This window comes from Triturus cristatus, chromosome 7 (genome assembly GCF_964204655.1).
Source record: "Triturus cristatus chromosome 7, aTriCri1.1, whole genome shotgun sequence".
NCBI lineage: Eukaryota > Metazoa > Chordata > Amphibia > Caudata > Salamandridae > Triturus > Triturus cristatus.
In genome coordinates, this window is record NC_140590.1 from 1,134,977,306 (window position 1) to 1,134,999,868 (window position 22,563).

Sequence of the window (22,563 nt, forward strand, 5' to 3'; positions counted from 1 at the left end):
CCTTTATTTTCTCAGCATAGTTAGACTTGCTAAGTCAAGAGATGTCATGTGATTATTGTTCCAGCTAGAGAGAGGTCAGAGTTTTCTCTACTGGCAGTTTTCACTCTGACCATTAAGTAGTGTAGAGAGTTAATATGCCTCCTTCAAAAAAGCATATTGTATTGTACTGTATTGTATGTGGATAGCTCAGTGGGTTGCTGCTTTTGTCACAGAGAGCCCTTCGTTACATGTGGTTCAGCCGCACCTGAAGCTGAGGGCGCTGATTTTTTTAGAAATTGAATAATAGCTTCAAAAGAACCTACTGCAGAGTTTGACTTCATTGTTGCTCAAATGAGTGTGATTTCTGATATTTGTCTATTTCCATTGACTTCATACCATGATTATGCTCGCAAGAAAGTGCCACTCTAAGTGTTACACATCTAGTTGTTGCCTGACTCTCGTAAATCCACTGAATCTATGAAAATGTCACACATAAGCAATCTGAAACATTAGCAGCTATACTCAACTGGATGTCTTTTCTGATATTTATATGATTCCCTCGTCTTCATTGCTTAATTTTGCTAGTGAGAAAGTGTCACTCATAGTCGTTGAAATGTCACTCATAATTACAATGAAAATATGAAAATGTCACACAAAGCAAACTGAAACCTTGGCAGCTATTGGGTCCATTCAGGCCCTGTGCTATCAACCACATTCACACTATCCTATGCATTTGCACAAACACAGCAATCAAGGCAGTCCCCTGGCAGTGGCAATTAAAAAAGCCATGGTGAAGAATATAACATGGCTTTTAACATACCGGAGTCCTTTGTGTGTCTGCTTATGTTTGTGTATTTGCCTACATTTGTATGCCTGTTTTTTGTAAGAAAAATGGGTGGCACTTTGTGTGTACATGTCTGCTCGGTGACAAAGGTTAATAAATAACGTAGTAGAGAGGGTTAGTGGGTGAATGAGTGAGTGGATAGATGAGTAAGCAAGGGTGGATGTATGAATGGATGGATGAGTGGATGGATGAGTGAGTGAATGGATGGATGGGTGAAAGAGGGTGGATGATTGGATAAAAGGGCGGATATGGGTGGATAAGTGAAAGATTGGATGGATGAATGAAAGGGAGGGGGGATGGATGAAAAGGTGGAGGATGGATGAGTGAAAGGAGGATTGAGTGAAAGGGTGGATGGAATGAAAGGGTGGATGATATAAAGGAGTGAAAGGGTTGATGGATAGATGAGAGAAAGGATTGATGGATGAGCGAAAGGGTGGCTAAAGAGATGTATGAGTGAAATGATGAAGGGATAGGTCTAAAGATGGATGGATAGATTTGGATATGAAGGTTGGACAGAAGGAATGGTGAAAAACTGAATGATGGATGAAAAACTGAATAGAAAACAGAATGTAAAGAGTAAATGGTGGACATCAGCAGGTAAATGGTAGGATGAAAGGATGAATGGATAGATCGATGGAAGAGACAAGAGATATCTTCTGGGGAGGGTCATGATGATTTGCTTCATTTGCTTGGTGCCATAAGAGCTTTGGTTCGAAGTGGGGTTATTTTCAGTTTCTTCCTACTCACATGCCCAAAAATATATAGTATTGTGCCAAACAACAGCAATAAACAGCATGGCATTAAGAAGGTGCAACTATTGCAAAAAAAGGAAATGTTAACATTATCGCATTTCTCTTTCATTTTGTGTAATGAGTTAACCTGCTTTGTTTATATACACACAATTATGTGTTTTGGTGTGTGCAGCAACTATTATAAAAGTAGTTAAGTATCATCATGTCTTGCCCTTAACCCCGTCCCTGGCCCCGCCCACTCACTACACCTCTAGCTCATTTTAATGAGTACCTGCACTTATTTTTTCCCATTTAAAGCACTGGGTGAAATCCGACAGGCATCTCACCATACCCGACTTAACACACATGTACCCAGCTATTTACCAGAAAATACATTTATTAGGGGGTTGTATTATCCCAAACATCTCCGCCCCCCCGAAGCTATGCCGCTGCTTGTGTTGCTGTGTATAGGGAACTGGGTGCAGTAGCACCGGATGGACAGTTCTTATTGGAGCAGGAATAACACTGATTTATACATGGCTGGTCTGTTTTCGGTGTGGCACAGTTAACAAAAGGTTGATGAACTAGAACGCAACCTAGCAATTACCTACCAGTGGCTGAGTTTAATTCAACCATTACACCTGGCACATTTTTATTGTTGTAAGGGAGGGACCTCCAAGCTTTTGCGTATTAAGAGCTACTTATATTCAATAAAAAATCATCCTGAGCTACTAACACAAATGATCAGTGTTGCAATAGTGACCACTTCAGATAATATTCCATTGTTGCATGCAGGATTTCTAGCAGTGACAGTACTAGTGCACCAGGCAAGGTCACCAACAGAAATGTACAAAAAGCATCATCATTTTCAATGTTGAATGCATCTTCATGTCATAGCAGCCCTATGTACCATGCCCAGTGACACCTAAGAAACAAAATCAGTATAATAAGGGTCCCCTATTGCACCATGGTCAGCTGATCAGATCAGACAATGGACACTTTTTACTTTTAATTATATCCTTTTCAATTTTTGAATCATAACCAAACACAAACGTTTCATTTCTCAGGTTGGACTATACATAGGGGAGCTACTCACAGGTAGCTTTAGAGTTACCAGTAGCTTCCGAGCTACTCGTTGGAGAACCCTGTTCTAAGGTCTGTCATGGTGTAACCTTTGGCATTTTTCTGTCGAGGCTTTTGTATACAGAGGTCATCTGGCATAAATGAAACCTGAAGATTGCTGCTGGTTCCTCGGACAGGGCCATACCAAACTCAATAACATGCCAGGACTCTCCCCTGCCAGCCTTTCAAAGCACAGACCAGCCTACTACACGTACAAATTTCTCCCAGCCACATCAGTCTGGCCATAACAGTTACAATTGCTTCAAATTTCTTGAAAGGCCAAACTGTCTGTAGCCAATAATGTGAGGGCACACTTCCACAGAAGCTAGTCAGGCTACATTGGTGGCCATATTCTCTTAAATGTATCCCATGTGACGCAAAAAAATAACTAAAATGCTAGCTGGGCTCTCACTAACTCACTATACACAACAGATGCAATGATGTAAGATAAAATAGCCGAGTCTCTTTCAGATGGGGTGGGAAGGTATATTTAGGCTAAGATCAAACTGGTTAGTCAGCAAAAGCTCCAGATCTGTCCCTAAGCAAGATACCTTTATTAAAGTTGATAAAGTAATTCTTGTGGCTTTTTTCAATATAAAGACATCAATCACAAACCTCCACTGGCATTCAGAGATGCTCTTAGCAGCACCCAGCAAACTGCATGAGGACCATCGGAAGCGGCAGCGCAGCAGGGATATAAATATCATGTGCCTAAGCAGTGATATAGAACCTGGCGCTGTAGGTATGTAGTATCTGCTTCTTATGGGTACCCCCACATTTTGCTGATGTCACACTGTTTTTGGCCTAGTCTGACTGGGATCCTGCTATCCAGGACTCCAGACTATCTGCTTTCTCCTGTAAATTGTTATACATGTACTTTAGGTACACTCCAGATTGGATTCTGGGGTACCCTTATCAGTCCTTAGTATATGGTACACCATATACCCAGGGCATAGGTACCCCAGAGGCCTCCCATGGGCTGAAGCATGTATAGTGCCACCCCTGAGAGTCCATCCAAATTGACATGACCAGCCGGCGACAGCAGACTGTGTAAGCTGGTGCTTGCACCACTTACCTAAGATATAGGTTCACTATATCCATTTAAATCACTACACTTAAATACCGATCAGTCATCCCTATTGTAGGCCTTAACAATCCTGAAGGCAGGGTGCTGGGTTTTACGTGAGAGGGTGCCCCTGCATGAGCAGAGACCCTCTGCAGCCTTCGGAGACAATTCTCCAGGGTTGTCTCTGATGCAGCCAGACATATATGTGTGAGTGCATTATAACCTCGCTTTAAATGCTAAAATTAAAACGGCTGCTTAGAAACATGTTGTGTTTGGTGTCAAACACCTTGGAAAAGTAACTGGCATGGGATGTATGATTACACCCTTCTGAAGGCACATATGTGGGTCACCGGTATACCCGGTACCAGCTTTCTCATCCTGGGCAGCGCAAAATGGATACTGCCAGCCAGAGACACGGTTCTGCTCTCCTGCTGCTGAGCCAAGCTCACGCAGAGGAAGGCATGACAATAGGCATCTTGTCACAGGGAGGTGCAACCACCTCCCAGACAGGATTTAGTGTATTGGGGCTGGGTGAGTGCACTCTTAGAGTGCCAGAAAGTCTGCATGGGGGGCACATTTAGTGTCCTTGTGCATAGTCCAGCTCAAACCAGTTCCAGGAGCCATTTGCTCCTGCTCTGGTGCGAAACTGGACAAAGGACATGGGTGTAGCCACCCCTCTGTCCTGCCCCTCCCCTAGGAGGGTCCACAGAATCTTTCCAACCCCTTCCCGTGGGTATAAAGTGGGATACCTGACTACAGGAATTTAGATTTTACCTGGACAAGATTCTGCTAAGAAGAAACCAAGTACTTTGATTGCCTGCACGACGTTGGACGATTGAAGAATGTCCCTCGGAGTAAAGGAGTTACTCCCCTGCAAAAGCAGGCATCTAAATGCATCTGACTGTGTTGCTGCTCCCGAGCTCCTGAGGACTCTGAAGATTTCAGAAAACACAGGAGGTAGGTTCCCGAAGGTCCCTGAGGCCGATCTGCCCTCTCAGCGATTCTGAGACCAGTATCCCTCGTGGGGACCGTGCAACCCGAACCCCTGTGCACTGCGTATATTTGCAGTTGCATATGCTTAGTGATGATTCCTGAGCCGGTGGTTTGAACTCCGTGTAGTCCTGATCACGAGGAGTATTTGCACTGAAGATTTTTGGCCTCCACTTTACAAGTGTCCTGTGGGCTGGTGCTTTGCAGACTTGCTTGAGGTCTTCTCATGATCCCTGGTCCGTTGGCCTGTGGGTCCTGGCGAGGGCACCTTGCTAATTCTTGGGCTTACCTTGTTGCTCCAGATGTGCCCTGACTCTCCATTGCTTGGAGAGTCCCCTGGACCTTGGTGGTCCATACCGTAACCTGTTTCATTTCACCGCGTGGGTTGCATTTGCCAAGGCTTGTTGGTGCTCCTGCCGAACATCGACCCCTCAGCTCTCGACATCCTTTGTGGGACAGCTCACACCCAGACTTTGGTTGTCCTCGATGTCTCCTGGTCCTCGTGGCTGCAGAGTCAAGCAATCCTTCTTTGCACCTGAAGCATCTGACATCGGTGGGCATTAGACTACCGAGCCCCTGGTAACCTGAAGTGACCCAGACTCTGTCCCCTCTGCTTTCAGGTTCTTCTCACCTCAAATCCAGGCTTGGATTCCACCGGACATTCCTCGCCCTCCTGGCAGCAGGACTTCTTTGCAGCTCTCTATTGAAAACGACTGTCATGATTACGGCAAAGGCATGTCCTGAAATAATCATCTATGTGCATACATACGTGTCTTGGTATCATTCAGAGCGTTTAGTTATAAAAAACCCACCCCTATCCCGTGCACCAGCACTCATTAGATGTTGTGTAACACAGTAGTGATTTTTATGCTTGTATACATTCTGTATGGTGAGGTTTAGGTAATTAGTGCTATTATTGTTTGGTTAAAAATCATGTGCAGTATTGTTATTTTCTAAGTACTCTTTCACATATAGCTTTTGTCTTATGTAAACAAAAGACGCCTTGCATTTAAAATACGAGATGTCAGCAGACTTTTATCTGAAATGGTTACAGCAGCACTCTAAAGTCCCGGCAGAGCTTCTGCTTGCTACCGGGATAGAGGAAATCTGGAGCGCACTCGTCGTCACATAGGGAACGTGAACAAACGTGTGAACGCTTGGGTGTGGTCTGAGTATAAAAGACCACACCCAAGTTCTAGAAGACGCTTGGCCTTCTGTTCATTTTGACGAGACGGAGTTCGTGTTGATCCTCTTCTACTTACCTAAAAGGCAGCGCGAAGGACTGTTGATCTTGACTCCGCTTGCTGCATCTTTGTTTCTTCACAGCGACATCTGGATCTGCAAACCAAAACAAGAAAGCTAAGTACAAGAAAAAAACTTAATTTACTTAAGTAAAGACTAATTTTTGGAACTTTTAAAAAGAATATACCAACGCAGAAAAAGAAAACAAGGAAACTTGCAAGAAGAATTTTATCATTGTGGATTTTACAGTTGATTTATAGCACTCGTGTAAGAACATTAGAATTTCTTTTAGGAGAAGACATTTATAGAATTGTGTCTTGGCAAAAAGCATTCTACTGTATGTTTTCAGAATTGGATTGGAAAGCACGCTTTTTTATGTTTCAATTTTAGTAGGAGCGAGATTCAAAAGAAGCACAGTAACACCCACATGTGAGTTACGTTACATTGTTATAACTAAAAGGTCATATGTGATGAAATTAAGAATACTTCTTTGAGTTGACCTGTGATTCATACTGGTGTTTTGCTCTCTTCCTCAAGAGCTTCAAAGGATTACACAACCAAGAAGCAAAGACGCACGAACATCTTACTCCTGCCCTGCTAACCAGCCAACCAAGACATACTCTGACGTTGGGTCCTCCAGATTCTGATCCAACTCAACAAGTTAGTTTGCAGGATATTGCTGCTATGTTACAAGACTTAAAGGTCGAAAACGCAGCTTTGCACAGAGATGTAACAGCTCTTCAGGGAGCGATTCAGAAACCTATTCTTAAACCGTCTAGTTTTCAACCAATCTTTCCAGCAACAACTGCATCCCCAGCTACCTATTCAAACTCTTCTCCCCAAATTCAGGTAGTAACCCCTGTTTTAGTACCTTTAGCCCAACCGGAAAGGTTCTATGGTGATTGTAATAAATTCACAATTTTTATGAATCAATGTCACCTTCATTTAATCGCAAAGCCCACGGCTTTTCCTGACGAATCCTCAAAAGTGGCTTTTATTCTCTCCTATCTAGGAGGCGATGCAGCATTATGGTCAGTCCCATTGGTAGAAAACGATGACCCTTTATTGTACGATTTTAGACGATTTAAACAGACTATGAAAAAATTGTTTGCCAAGTACGTTTTTGTACAAACGGCAGATAACGAACTGCTAAATTTAAAACAAGGATCATCAGATTTAACCCATTATATTTCTGTTTTCAACCGTTTAGTTTTAGAAACCAACTGGCCTCATGAAAAAAGAATTTCCCTATTTTACAGAGGATTGAGAGACGAATTAAAGGACATGGTTACTCAAATTTTAGACCCACCCGATGATTGCAGTGAGTTAATTGATTTAGTCATAAAATTAAATCATCGATTATTAGAACGAAAAGGGAAACGTGGAAAAGACGGATCATAAACTTTTAATATTTAAAGAGAAAATAACTTCGATTAAGGAGGTAACTAGTAAACTGGATCAGGGAGAACCAATGCAAATTGGTACTATTCGCGGTCCCATCACAAAAGAAGAAAAAGAAAAAAGACGTAAGCTTAATCAATTTCTTTATTGTGGCAAGTCAGGACATTTCGTAAAAGAGTGTCCAACACGTCCCACTAAAAGTAAATCTAAGACATCTGAGGTGACCATAATACAAGCAGACTCAGAAAACTGATCAACTAGATGAAAGACGAGGTCAGTTTGTCAAGTGCATGTTTTAATTTGGCCTCCACAAACCTTACAGATTCATTTCGACATCTCTGTATTCAGGTTAAGCTCACAGCTATAGACAATCCTGCACGCACATGGACAGTGGACGCATTAATAGATTATGGAGGCACAGGAAATTTTATAGATACACATTTTATGAATAAACTAGGCTTACACATTGTAGCTAAATCCCAACCTGAAATCGTCCAGGGAGTTGATGGTAAAGAACTCACTTCTGGGCCCATTCAACATTGCACAGAAACATTACAAATGTTAAGTTCCCCTTCTCATAGTGAGCTCATACGTTTGACATCATTGACGCACTACAATTTAGGTTCATTCTGGGGATTCCTTGGTTAACGTGCCATAATCCTGGAATTGATTGGGTGAAGAAAACAGTTGCTTTCTATTCACCATATTGCCACACCACATGTTTTCAAACTCCTACCAACAATGATACTGTTCAGGGATATGATTTCCCTAAAGAAGCAAAGTGTATTACTCCTCGAAGGAGTTCCCACAGAGTATAACGATTTGGTTGATGTATTTGATAAAAAGAAAGCTAATACCTTGCCTCCACATTGAGATTTCGATTGTCGGATAGATCTGATCCCTGGTGCTACACTACCTTGTAGTCGTATATATGCACTAACAGAAAAAGAGTATGAATACTTACGAACTTATTTCGATGAGTATTTGGATTTATTAGACACTCTCAATCCCCGGTTTCTTCCCCTTTATTTTTTACACCGAAGAAAGGGGGAGATTTGCGCTTGTGCATCGATTATAGAGCCTTGAACAATATGACAGTAAAAAATCGATACCCTTTGCCTTTGATTCTGACCTTGTTAGATCAAATCAAACAAGCCACTATTTATACTAAATTGGATTTGCATGGAGCATACCATCTTGTAAGAGTTCGTGAGGGTGACTAATGGAAGACTGCATTCTGCACTAAATTCGGTCTTTTTCGAATACCAAGTTATGCCCTTCGGACTCTGTAATGCTCCTGCTATTTTCCAATTTTTTATAAATTAGGTATTGCACGAATATATTGATGTTTGTTGTGTTGGCTATATAGATGACATTCTTATTTATTCAAATAACAAGTCTGAACATGTAAAACAAGTGTGTGCCATTCCCCAAAAACTACTCCAAAACTCTTTATTTGTTAAATTAGAAAAGAGTATGTTCCATGTCACCAAAGTAGATTTTTTAGGATATGTAATCAGTCCTTCAGGAATTGAAATGGACCCCAAGAAGGTTGAAGCGGTGAGCACCTGGCCCAGTCCCACCACTGTAAAACAGATTCAGAGCTTTTTAGGCTTTGCTAATTTTTATAGACGCTTCATTCAGAATTTCTCACAAGTCATTACCCCTATTACTAGACTCCTTCGTAAAGGAGTAAAATTTGAATGGAATGAAGCAGCTGAAAAAGCCTTCCAAGAATTGAAAGATTTGTTCACTTCAGCACCTATCTTAGGACATCCTGATCCATCAAGCCCATTTATAGTAGAGGTGGATGCCTCACAATTTGCCTTGGGTGGAATTCTTTCACAGAGAGATAAAAACACAGGACAGATGCATCCCATTGCTTATTATTCACATAAATTATCTGCTGCAGAACAGAATTATGCTATTGCAGATAAAGAATTATTGGTAATCAAGGCAGTTTTTGAAGAATGGCGCCATTACTTGTTGGGTGCTCGCGATCCAATCACAATCTATACTGCCACAGAAATTTGCAATCCTTAAGAACAGTTACAGCTTTATCAGCCAGACAACTACATTGGACACTGTTTTTTAATGATTATAACTTCATTATAACTTTTCGACCAGGAAAAGAGAATCATAAAGCGTATGCTTTATCTCGCATTGGTGAGAAAGAAACTGAGAGTGAGACTATTAATAATTTACAACCTAATTTACCTATGTCATGTTTTCAAGCTGGACTTATCACAGTTGATGTTATACATGAGATTCAAGAAGAATTAAAAACAAAATCCAAAGATGAGTGGCAAAAAAGATATCCATCTTTACAATGGAAAGAGAACCTGCTATTTATGAATGATCAGATTCTAGTACCAACAGTTTCTATTAAAAAATCCATCATAGAATTACACCATGACACTCTATTGTTTGCTCTTCCTGGTAGTATGAAAACGTATCATTCAATCGAGAAAAAGTTTTGGTGGCCTTCCATGTTCAATGATATTAAGACTTTGGTTGATACATGCGTTGTATGTATTCAGAATAAATCATTACATCAAGCCCCCAGTGGTTTCTTACAACCCTTACCAATACCCCCTCAGCCTTGGCACACAATCTCTCTTGATTTTCTAGTCAAACGTTCACCTACTAAACAAGGATTTACAACTATCCTAACTGTAGTGGATCAGTTTACTCGCATGTCTCATTTTATTCCCTTAAAGCGATTGCCTTCAGCTATGGAATTAGCAAAAGTATTAGCAGAAAATATTATTCGTTCACATGGAATTCCATCTGTTGTCATTTCCGATAGAGGCCCCCAATTTATCTCACATGTTTGGCACAATCTGAGTAAAGCATTGAATATGGAAATGCGTTTATCCTCAAGCTACCATCCACAAACTGACGGTTTGACAGAACACACTAATCAGACCATAGAACAATTCCTACGATGTATGTTAAGAGATCACCATGAAGAATGGTCAGAATTGTTATGGGCCTTGGAATTTGCTTATAATAATGGTGATCATACATCTATCAATATGTCTCCATTTTTTTGTACATATGGTTATCATCCAAAAAGCATTCCTGATCAGGTCATCTCCTCTGAGGAAGTTCCATCTATACATGAGTTTGTCACTAAACTAAATACCATTCATCAAGATGCTCAGTTTCATTTGTCTAAGGCTAAAGAAAGTAAAAAATTAACAGCTGATAAACATCGTTCTGCTCACCCTTCTTATCTAGTAGGGGATAAAGCATGGCTTGCAAAAAAAAACTTGCAAATAAAAGGAAACCAAAAATGTAATCCCAGATTCATAGGATCATTTGCTGTGGAAAAAATAATTAATCCGGTTAGTGTAAAACAAACACTTCCACAGCACTATCGGATTAATCCAGTCTTTCACATTTCATTGCTTAAACCTTGTCATCCTAAAAGTCGTATAATTAAACCTCCCCCTCCTATTACTGTATAAGGGGTTCCAGAATTTGAAGTTAAAGAAATCTTGGATGCAAAAAGAATTTGTGGTAAATTATTCTATTTAGTAGACTGGAAAGGATATGGACCAGATGAGCGTTTGTGGAAACCCTTAGAACATGTAAAAAATACTCCTTATGTTGTAAAAACTTTTCATACACGACATCCAACCAAGCCAAAACCAATTCCAATGGTTTTAGGGGGGATCTTGAGAGGGGAGTACTGTCATGATTAGGGCAAAGACATGTCCTGAAATAATCATCTATGTACATACATACGTGTCTTGGTATCATTCAGAGCTTTTAGTTATAAAAAACCCACCCCTATCCCGTGCACCAGCCCTCCTTAGATGTTGTGTAACACAATAGTGATTTTTATGCTTGTATACATTCTGTATGGTGTGGTTTAGGTAATTAGTGCTATTATTGTTTGGTAACATATCATGTGCAGTATTGTTATTTTCTAAGTACTCTTTCACATATAGCTTTTGTCTTATGTAAACAAAAGATGCCTTGCATTTAAAATACGAGATGTCAGCAGACTTTTATCTGAAATGGTTACAGCAGCACTCTAAAGTCCCGGCAGAGCTTCTGCTTGCTACCGGGATCGAGGAAATCTGGAGCGCACTCGTCGTCACGTAGGGAACGTGAACGAACGTGAGAACGCTTGGGTGTGGTCTGAGTATAAAATACCCCACCCGAGGTCTAGAAGATGCTTGGCCTTCTGTTCGTTTTGACGAGACGGAGTTCGTGTTTATCCTCTTCTACTTACCTGAAAGGCAGCGCGAAGGACTCCGTTGATCTTGAGTCCGCTTGCTGAATCTTCGTTTCTTCACAGCGACATCTGGATCTGCAAAACAAAACAAGAATGCTAAGTACAAGTTTATTCTTGGCACCCCACGCAAGAAGGGAACTTATTTACTTAAGTAAAGATTAATTTTTGGAACGTTTAAAAAGAATATAGCTACGCAGAAAAAGAAAACAAGGAAACTTGCAAGAAGAATTTTATCATTGTGGATTTTACAGTTGATTTATAGCACTCGTGTAAGAACATTAGAATTTCTTTTAGGAGAAGACATTCATAGAATTGTGTCTTGGTAAAAAGTATCCTACTGTATGTTTTCAGAATAGAATTGGAAAGCATGCTTTTTTATGTTTCAATTTTGGTAGGAGCAAGATTCAAAAGGAGCACAGTAACAACCACATGTGAGTTACGTTACATTGTTATAACTAAAAGGTCATATGTGATGTTATTGAGAATACTTCTTTGAGTTGACCTGTGATTCATACTGGTATTTTGCTCTCTTCCTCAAGAGCGTCAAAGGATTTCACAACCAAGAAGCAAAGACGCATGAACATCTTACTCCTGCTCTGCTAACCAGCCCACCAAGACATACTCCGACGTTAGGTCCTCCAGATTCTGATCGCAGGTAGGCTTTTAATAAGATTTTGCAATAAAAGTAGATTCATTGCTGAGAGTTAGTTAAAAAGCAAAAGAACTCTTGAACTTTTCACTTAGTCGTGTTCCTTGTTGCCTCGCAGGTTGACAGCAAGAACCCATTGCTAACGTCCAGTATCCAGCCCTCCTCCCCACTTTCTATCTCTTAACTAGTGTAATATAAAAATCACCAGTTATATTATAGGAATCAGGGAAGTTGGCTCATTGCGTCTCTGCGAAACTCAAACCATGCTTCTGAACAGGTAAGAGTGAGTGGTTCCTAGACAACGACGAAGGCTTCCGACACCACTTGACCCCTATGCACCCGGCTCCTCTGGGATAGGTAACACGGGTATTTCGGTACTCACTGGTTGGTTGGCCTTAGAAACTCTTAAGTTCCAAAGGGTTTGTTTGAAGTCCTCTTAGAAGTATCCTTAAATTGTACATTTCAAACCGCGACTTTCCCATAGAGTTGTACGGAGCACGCGTCTGTGTTTGCTTACTGCACCCGTACTCCGTGGGTTCCCTGTGTCACTCCTCTGGGTGGTCCCTTGTGGTTCCAGTTATTCTATGTGCTCTAGTCCCTGTGTCTATTGATGTTGTTATTGTTATACCATTTTTTTAGTATATGGTTCGGTCTCCCCCTGGAGCCTGCTGTGTATTTCGCTATTTACGAATGTTCTATTGATTTAGTATTGTGTGCTTTGTGTCCTAGTCTCGTGTAGAGATTAGTAGAGAGTTTTATATTAATAAATACATATTTTTATATAAACACTGTGTGGTTCTCCTTTCATTTAATAATTTAGGAGGTGATATTCTGGTAAAAGAAGCTGCTTTACATTCCTTCAAGATTAAGCCTGAAGGCTGCTCTCCATAGCTACCACTAGGATAGCTTTCAATAAGGTTATCTTTGACCTCATACATCATAAGGGTCGTGTGGCCTGGTACAGGGTGCCCACTTTAACTAGTGGTCAGCATATACCAACCCACTTTTTCACAGGCGCTCCCTCATGTCCCACCAGGGTCAGATTTATAACAGATTTTCAGGATAACCACTGTGTGAATATTTCCAATTTATTTTCATTTAAAATAAAAGTATCCGAAGCGGGCAATAAACTGGCCTTCACAGAGCAAGGTTTCACAGCTCTGATACCTTGGAAGTACTTCATGCATGATAAGTACATCAGCTTGGGAGTTTGCTTGGTATTCAGCAGCTCACTGTCATGCTGCTAGTGGCCACGCTGCTGTTCCTTCCAGCCTCACTTCATTCTAATGAGAAGCAGGGCTATAGAAGTGCCTCAAATTCAAACACATGACATTTTCTACCACATCAAGAGTTCAGTGTTGTGCCAGTTTAAGGACTACAACCAAGAAACCGACAGTCATCGCTGACCAGCATCATTTCCATTTCAATCTCTGAAGAGGAAACGTCTGGAATTGACATCTGCATGCATCCTCACTACTAGAGTGTGCTCTTGGGTACAGGTCATAGGTTATGTTTAGGACTCCTGGCTTTATGGCATTAGTGATTTGGCATTCCCATCTGTATTTATCCATATTTATTTTTTACTCATGTTATCAGTATTTATCAATTTTTAATGTGTATTTAGTCTAAAAATTAAGTTACAGTGTGTAAAGTGTATACTAAATTTTAAATATCCAATTGGTTTTGGTCATAAAGACTATAATTCAGTCATCCAAAAAAAAATCCGTTTGAGAATAGCGTAAACAGCTGTGCATCTACATATTTTTAAACTTCATTGGGATTTTTTTAAAATGTTGTTTACCTTCCCTACCTCTCAATCTGTACACCTACTGACCTGACACTCATGATTGATTGTAGGGAGAAAGGAAAATAGATGTTTTTCTGTAAGTATTTATCTGTAAATATCAGTAAAACAGCAAACTAAGAACCTCATGTATGTGTATAGTGCACAGCCTGCCGTTAGTGTGGCTTTGGGGCACCGTATGTGTCTGGCAACAGGGCTCAGTTTCCATAGGGGCCTGTTTCTAGATTCTTTATTTTGAGGACAACATGGTGCATGGATTTTATTAGGTTTAACTCCTCTACGTTCAGATGGGGCCATCAAATATATCACACGTTTTTAGGAACTTGATACTAGAGAACGGAAGCGAAAGAGAGGATTCTAGACTTTTCAAAATAAGTCCTCATGTGGGTAACTCCTGATGGGTGAGAGCCATGAACCTCTCCCTTTGTGAGAGTATACTGGACAGCTTGCTCTGAATCTTTTGGGACCCATTTAACTTAGCATAGGCCAAAGCTCACCACGGTCCATGCAGTTGCAGTAACTATATGATGAAGGATCTCTGGCCCATGTGGAAGGCAGAAGTTACCCACCTTCAACTAGAGATAAGGGAGTGTTACTATTAGAAATTGTGGCAGTAACACCCAAGTCGTTACTAGTACCTTTCCTAGACGGTCTAATTTTTTTTCTTCATCTGTCGATTTATGAGAATGATGTTTGCTCTGTATGAGGTGTGATGGTAATGTTGGCTGATAAGCAGTGCATTTTATCAATACACTTTCAGGTCTCGTATTCCACAACTAAAGGTCAGTGGAGCGTGAAAAGACATAAAACAAAAGGTATCACTATGGGCCTGATATATAAAAAGACTTTCATTCTGTGATGCAACCTATGTAGTGATTTGCGGAAATTTCACCGCAGGGCAAACACTGACGCATTCTCTAAGCCGGTGTTTGCCCTGTGGTGATTGCAACTTGTATTTTTTTTTACAGGGGCTTCCTACCTGTGCCCATACCCACCTTGTCCACAGGCCTTTCGCCCCCTCCTACTGCAGCACTGTTTAATTAGGTGCTGCAGTGGAGGCAGTAAAATGTCCATCTGCAGAAAAAATGCGGCACAGAGTCCGCATACCCTATGAAGCAATAGGCTGTATCCCAAAATCAGTTGCAGGGTGTCACTGAACGGCCTGCCTAATGACTATAATTAGGCCAGTCACTATTTATGACCTGCTGTGAATATCTGCAAGGAACAGCAGACCACCATCCTTGTGTTTGCATTCCCAAACTGGAAACTTGTTTAAATTAGCCCTTGTTCTTTAAAGGAACCAGTACTTTAAAAAAAAATCCTGTTTAGGAATAAATTGGGGGAAGTAGACAGTCGGTCATTCAACCACTGCCTGCTCCCCAAGGTTCCCAGATACGAGTCCCAAAGTGGAAGCTACTTCTTTGAGGATTCTATAATTTTTCATTGGTTTTTGACTGCAATTTCAGTTGTAAGCCGTCGATACATACCATTCCAAATCACTATTGAGAGGGATTACTACTTCCTAATCGTGTTTTCAAATAGGTCGGTCAACCCAATTTTCAAGTAGGAAATGCATTTATGACTCACAAAAAGGTTTTAGTGGATAACAAAAAGATAGTTTGTGGTTAGAAACCATATGGTTTTCAAAATAAACACAGGGCTAGAGTTCACAAACTGGCCTTGTACATCAAGTACTAAATGATTGTTTTATCTATGCCAAAATCTCTTTGGCTTAAGAATAGCAATCAAACTAAATTTCTCAAACATATGTCTAATTGATATAGAGTAATGGAAACAATCTTAAATGAATCTGTTATTAAAACAATTTTAAGAAGCATTGGAAACACATTACATAAAATGAATTCAACTGTATAGGACTTGCCTCATCGCTTCGTGATACAAATTTAATTGAAGATGGTAATATTGTGCATCCCAGAAATTCCACAGAATCCGTTTCAAATAACTATGTTTCTGAAATTAGAAAATGATGGCACTGATGGTTCTGTAGATCTTTTATTACATGTAGATACACTAGGATTTTTCATGAAGAAATCAGAATGTTGACATATTCCACAAATACATAGGGGGGCCAGCATGTCTAAAAAGGCAAAAAGAAAGAATAGTTCAAATACAACAGACAAAGTCAATATAACTTTCAACTATTTTTAATATTCATAGAATGAGTCCAGAATAGGTTTTCCAAATATTGCTGTTCCGTGTTCTCATAATATGAACCTGTGAGATCAAACTTGCAGTCCTTTTAAATGGCCAATGACAAACGCTGAGTATTGCTGACTGAATCACCTTTCAAGACACAATAGTCTATAGAAGGACACGGCCCTTCACCCTTCTTGACATAAACAGTGATGGTGCTGCTGCAAGAGAAATTAAACCAGTATTAATAACAGTCAATATTCTTCTGTCAGTAAATTCACTAAGCATGAAACTCTTTAGAACAATTGTAGGTAAAGATGGAGGGGGGCTGATTATGCTAAGTCCGAAGAGACTTTCACGGAAGCAGCCACAACATAATAATAATTCTATTGACTTGACGCATCTGTGCAACACTGGCCATTCAGAATATCCAAACTCAGGGTAAAGATCTCCAAAAGGAGTAGTAACATCAGGCACCAAACTGAATAGGAAATCAAAATTCTGGATATGAAGGCACAGCAAGGATGTTTTGATTCCTGAAGACTTTGAGACTTGCCCACCTACAGGAATCTCTTTTCGGCATAGTCCCCCTTAACTAACTGTCAGAGAAGAGAACTGTGACAAACTATGGGCCCAAAGGTGGCTTAGGGCCATAATATTCTTTAGACTTTAACAACCAGTCATGTGGGCAGATTTCATACTGACATTATTTTTTTCTAGTTCTTTCCTGGCTCACGTAGCACTCAGAGCAACAGGTGTCAGGCATATGTAAGTAAACCCCGGAGACAACTCATTCTGTATGTATATACATATTTGATTCTGTTTTTATGGTTTCAGGAAAAATCTATTCAAACGTTTCTGGAAACCCCAGAATCCAGATAAAAGCCACAGTGAAGGTGGCATAAGCATGTTTTCACAAGCTAAGGATAGGCCTGAGTAACTCTGCTGAAATACTCACTTTACAACATTAATTCTCACCTTACTTCCCCCACTCTCTATGGCAAGTTAGAGGCAGATTACACCTGATTTCTATATATTTATTGTGAATGAGGATGCTCTTATTCATCAACTAATACCTTTTGTAACTGGGTGGCGAGTCTGGGGTGTCCATAAACACGTGACTAAATCTCCTACAATGTAGCTATGTACATCGTCGTACATAGTTGACCCCGTCGCAATTACACACATTATTTCCTGCTGTGTTACATTGCTGCCCTAGATGCGACTCGGACCATGCCGACTTCTTCCAGATGACCTGGTAGTGCCTTATGCTGTGTTTCTATTGGACCAAGGTTTGCACATACATCTCAGATATCGTTGGCAGCCATCACATTAATGCACCATAGTCATGCATGCTGAGGTTGATGCCTTGCCCCCGGACAAACAAGGAGTGATCCAGGTTTTGGACCTGTCACTTGCACAAGTGCCGATATCGATGAATTAGAAGGCTCCTCCACTCCATCCATTACTACTTGGAAGCTCAAACTCTTAGGGGCTGATTAGGATGGCGGTCGGAAAACCACCCCGACTGCCGTGGTAGCAGAAATTAACCGCCCGCAGGTACCACGTTCAAACCAGCGGCCAGATTAGGATGCCCTGCTTGAAACACCCTACCGCCGTGGTCGGATTCCAGGTTTCACCGGCGGAAAAGCTGGAAATCCATCTGCGGTGGGCGGATTCTCTGCCGAAAGGCCAAAGACTGCCGTTTATCCAGCAGTCGTAAACACATGGAGCTAGCTGAAGGATTGTCTCCGCCATCCCCGAATAACCGGTTTCTTCGCAGCGGTATGATGGGCTGTTTAAGGCATCGTGATGTGACTGGCGGTCTTCACCGCATTCCGCACGGCGGAAGCTCTCAATTGGCTCCGTCCGCTACCAGTGTGGACGGAGATTTCTGGCGGAACCACAAACACCACAGCAGACGGGAAATGGGCAATCAATGCCCATCGTAATATGAAGGTTGCAAAGACCGCTGCTGGAAAGCGGAAATTTTTTTTTACACGCCCACCAGCACCGCGGTCGTGCCTCCGCCCACCATCCTAATCAGCCCCTAAGTTTGGATGTTGGCAGGGGACAAAGTGATCAGGCAGGTACTAATCAAGGCGGGCAAAGCCCCACACATCACAAGATGGGACACCATACTATTGGCTCTGGAACTGTCTTTACTCTCTGCCCAACATAAACTCAGATACACCTTACACCACTTACACAACCCAACAGGGGTGACATATTTTCCAAACCCATGATTCTGATGGCCTCTGCACTGCCCTATCCACTCTAATTTCCCCATGTGAGCACCGGATGACGCAGGAGCCACCCCCACCAGATGATGACAAATCACACACCTCTGTGAGGTTCTAATACTTGGCTGTATCAATTGAATAAAATGCCAATGGGACTGAGTTGGACACTGGCACTTCAATAGAGATATGCAACCTATCAATAAGATCTCCTAATCTCCTCTGAGGGCTGAACCCTAAGTGGCTCTCCTTTATTAATTACCCTTAGTCTCTTTTCTAGTATTCCTAAGTGACATTTATAATCCTTACCCAGTAACAAGATATGGCAATAGCCTTCAAAGCTTGCTGGGTCTTCACTCTTTTTCAATTAAACATATATTGCATGTACCCTGGATACCGGGGGATGTATCTCAGGACAAATTGTGAATAAGCATTTTTTTAATTAGCAGAAAAATGTACTTAGTAGCCACCTTAAAGACTTCTGACAGAATGTTCTCTTGGCCAATTGCTTCAACTCTCTTCAGACTACCTATGATTTCCCACATTTCCTCCTCTAATATAGAATTTTCTAAGACCAGTTATTGTTCAAAAGGTAATCTTGCCAATCCTAGGTCATTTACCCATTCTCTAATCTTTTGGGCTTTTGGAATGATGATTTTTAATAGATAACGTGAACATATCGAAGAAATATGACTTCTGTTGCCACGCTTTCTTCAGTGTTCACATGTTTTTCCTGGCTCGCTGGCTGCTTTATTTCAACACATAACAGCATCAGCCTTAGCCGTTCATGCTGGAGTTTACTTGATCTCTGCTTCACCTAGCCAAATGTCTGAGCTCAATTGGTAAGTTATTTATTGTTGTTGTCACTTGATTGTACTGCACCCTGGCTGGTCAAGTTCTGTAAGCCTAATTTGTGCTTCCTTGATAAGGTTTTCTAAAAAGGATTGCTCTTAGTTATATTTCTAGCTGCTTTAACTGATTGATTGGTAAGTGTAACCCTCAGAAACGGTTCACATTTATCCCATACAATATGCAAAGGTGTAGCATCAACACAGGATTTTGTTTAATGTGTTCTAATATGTCTTCACCTAAAATACATTTTCTCTCCAGGGTCCATCTGCTCTGCCCCATAGTTGACAAGCTTGTCAAAATCATTGTAACATCGGTATGATTGGAGAGATGAATCAGGAAATAGACTATGCCCTTCACAATACTTTTCAAAGAGCCTTGTATTAAAATATAGCCCAACCTTGAGAATTTGCCACATTTTTTTACTCTGAAACCTGTATCTCAGTTAGAGCTCATTTTTACCTCCATCGATTGATAGAACTATGGGCCAGACGTATCAAAGGGTTTTACCCATTCTGTGTCTATGGGAAAATGCTTTAGTACATATGGTCCTGTGCTCCTTAGTGATGTTTTTCAATAATGCTTGTGATTTACTGTTTCTGTTTTATGGTGCTTTGTTTGAATAGTTTACAGTGTCTCTCGTGATAATATTGGAGTCCCTAGCTATCCCCGGCTTTTCTCTCTCAGTCATCGGTGATCCAACAAAGTGGCCAGAGAATCCTCCTTCCAAGCCATACAATATCTAATGCCTGGCTTTGAAGTCTGTCTCCTTTGTTCATGCCATGGGGTTACCACGGTCACTTCTCCTTCATGAAACTGGCCACCATTTTGGTACGCTGTCTCTAGGACGACCTGATGGTTCACAGTGCTTTGCAACTCTGCAGAGCAGCAACATCAGAATTCCTCTTGCGCGGGTGGAGATTATGCATGCACTCTACATGCCCAGTTATCTTATTCTCAGACTCAGCAGGATAAAGCGATGCAGGTCCATTTTGCTCGGCTGGCGGCCATTCACCCTTATAACTTCTTTTGATGAGGAGGCCAAATAGAAGTGAAATGAATTTTTGAGGCCCATGTCAATATTTGTTGATATCAAGTGTTGTTCAATGAAGTGTAGAGAATTTCCCAAAGACAGGTTTTTGTAAATAAATGGCGCAAACTGGTGTACTTTTAGTCAGACAGTTGCCACCATATCCTTGAACAGCAACATTAGGAAAGGCGACAGGTAACGAATTGCATTCCCTGTGTATATTGGCATGCAACGGATCAATCAATCAATCAATCAGAGCATTTGTAAAGCGCGCTACATACCCGTGAGGGTCTCAAGGCGCTGGGGGAGGGGGTCATGCTGCTACTGTTCAAAGAGCCATGTTTTGAGAAGTTTTCTGAAGGTCAGAAGGTCTTCGGTCTGCCGTAGGCGGATGGGGAGGGTGTTCCATGTCTTGGCGGCGAAGTAAGAGAAATATCTGCCGCTGGCGGTCACTCTTCGGATGCAGGGGACGGTGGCGAGGGCGCGGTCTGCGGATCGGAGCTGGCGGGTGGGGGTGTAGATGCTGAGTCGGCTGTTGAGATACGCTGGTCCGGTGTTGTGGAGTGCCTTGTGTACGTAGGTGAGGAGCTTGAAGGTTATCCTCTTGTTGATGGGGAGCCAGTGTAGGTCTCTTAGGTGGGGTGTGATGTGGCTGCGGCGAGGGATGTCGAGGATCAGGCGTGCGGAGGCGTTCTGGATGCGTTGGAGCCATTTCAGGAGTTTGGCTGGGGCTCCTGCATAGAGTGCGTTACCGTAGTCTAGTCTGCTGCTGACGAGGGCTTGGGTGACCGTCCTTCTGGTTTTGGTGGGGATCCATTTGAAGATCCTGCGAAGCATGCAGGGGGTGTTGAAGCAGGAGGAGGAGACGGCGTTGACCTGCTTCGTCATGGAGAGGGTGGAGTCGAGGAAGATCCCTAGGTTGCGTGTGTGGTCGGTGGGTGTAGGGGGTGCTCCTAGTGCGGTCGGCCACCAGGAGTCGTCCCAGGCCGAGGGGGCGGGTCCAAGGATGAGGACCTCCGTCTTGTCCGAGTTCAGCTTCAGTCGGCTGTTTCTCATCCAATCGGCGACGGCTTTCATTCTTTCGTGGAGGTTGGTTTTGGCGAAGTGGGGATCTTTGGTGAGGGAGAGGATCAGCTGGGTGTCGTCTGCGTATGAGATGATGTTGAGGTCGTGCTGTCGTGCGACGTGGGCGAGTGGTGCCATGTAGATGTTGAACAATGTAGGGCTGAGGGATGAGCCTTGGGGTATGCCGCAGATGATCTTGGTGGCTTTGGAGTGGAAGGGGGGGAGGCGGATGCTCTGAGTTTTGCCTGAGAGAAAAGAGGTGGTCCAGTCCAAGGCCTTCTCTTGGATTCCGGAGTTGTGGAGGCGTGTTCTTAGTGTGTGGTGGCAGACCGTGTTGAAGGCGGCTGACAGGTTCAGGAGGATGAGGGCTGTGGTTTCTCCATTGTCAAGCAGGGTCCTGATGTCATCAGTGGCGGCGATGAGGGCAGTTTCGGTGCTGTGGTTGCTGCGGAACCCGGACTGGGATGGGTCCAGGATGTTGTTTTCTTCAAGGAAGCTGGTCAGTTGTTTGTTGACGGCCTTTTCGATGACCTTCGCCGGGAACGGGAGCAGGGAGAAGGGTCGGAAGTACTTGAGGTCCTTGGGTGTCCGCTTTGGGTTTCTTGAGTAAGGCGTTGACATCTGCGTGTTTCCAGCTCTCCAGGAAGGCCGCTGTCTCGAAGGAGATGTTGATGGTTTTTTGGGGATGAGGTGCGATGGTGCTGCTGGCTTTGTTGAAGATGTGGTGTGGGCAGGGGTCTTCCGGGGATCCGGAGTGGATGGTGTTCATGATCTTGATGGTGTTGTCGTATTTGATGTTTGTCCAGGCGAGAAGGCGGTTGGTGCGGGTGGTGGTCGTCGTGGGAGCAGGAGTCTTGGCGGGTGCCGGGGGGGTGAGGGTGTTGAAGCTGTCGTGGATGTCTGCGATCTTGCGATGGAAGAAGGTGGCCAGCGAGTCACACAGGTCTTGTGATGGTGGGATGTCGTTGGTGTTGGAGCTGGTGTTGGAGAGTTCCTTCACGATGCTGAAGAGCTCTTTGCTGTTGTGTGCGTTGTTGTCAAGGCGGTCTTTGAAGAAGGGCCTTTTGGCGGATCTGATGAGGTGGTGGTGTCTGTGGGTGGCGTTCTTGTGGGCTGTGTAGTTTTCCGGTGTTCGTTCACGGATCCAT

At 42.4% G+C, this 22,563-nt stretch overlaps 1 protein-coding gene across 1 annotated transcript in view; it reads right to left on the reverse strand.

Moving 5' to 3' along the window:
• The window catches only part of LOC146811243 (uncharacterized), a 138,578-nt gene that overhangs the window by 4,962 nt on the left and 111,053 nt on the right, over positions 1 to 22,563 (reverse strand). Inside the window, exons 2-3 of the mRNA XM_085615051.1 lie at positions 11,622 to 11,699; positions 5,995 to 6,070 (exon numbers count right to left, since the gene is read on the reverse strand). Coding sequence (XP_085471177.1) covers positions 5,995 to 6,070; positions 11,622 to 11,699 — 154 coding nt within the window. The remainder of the gene's footprint in view (positions 1 to 5,994; positions 6,071 to 11,621; positions 11,700 to 22,563) is intronic.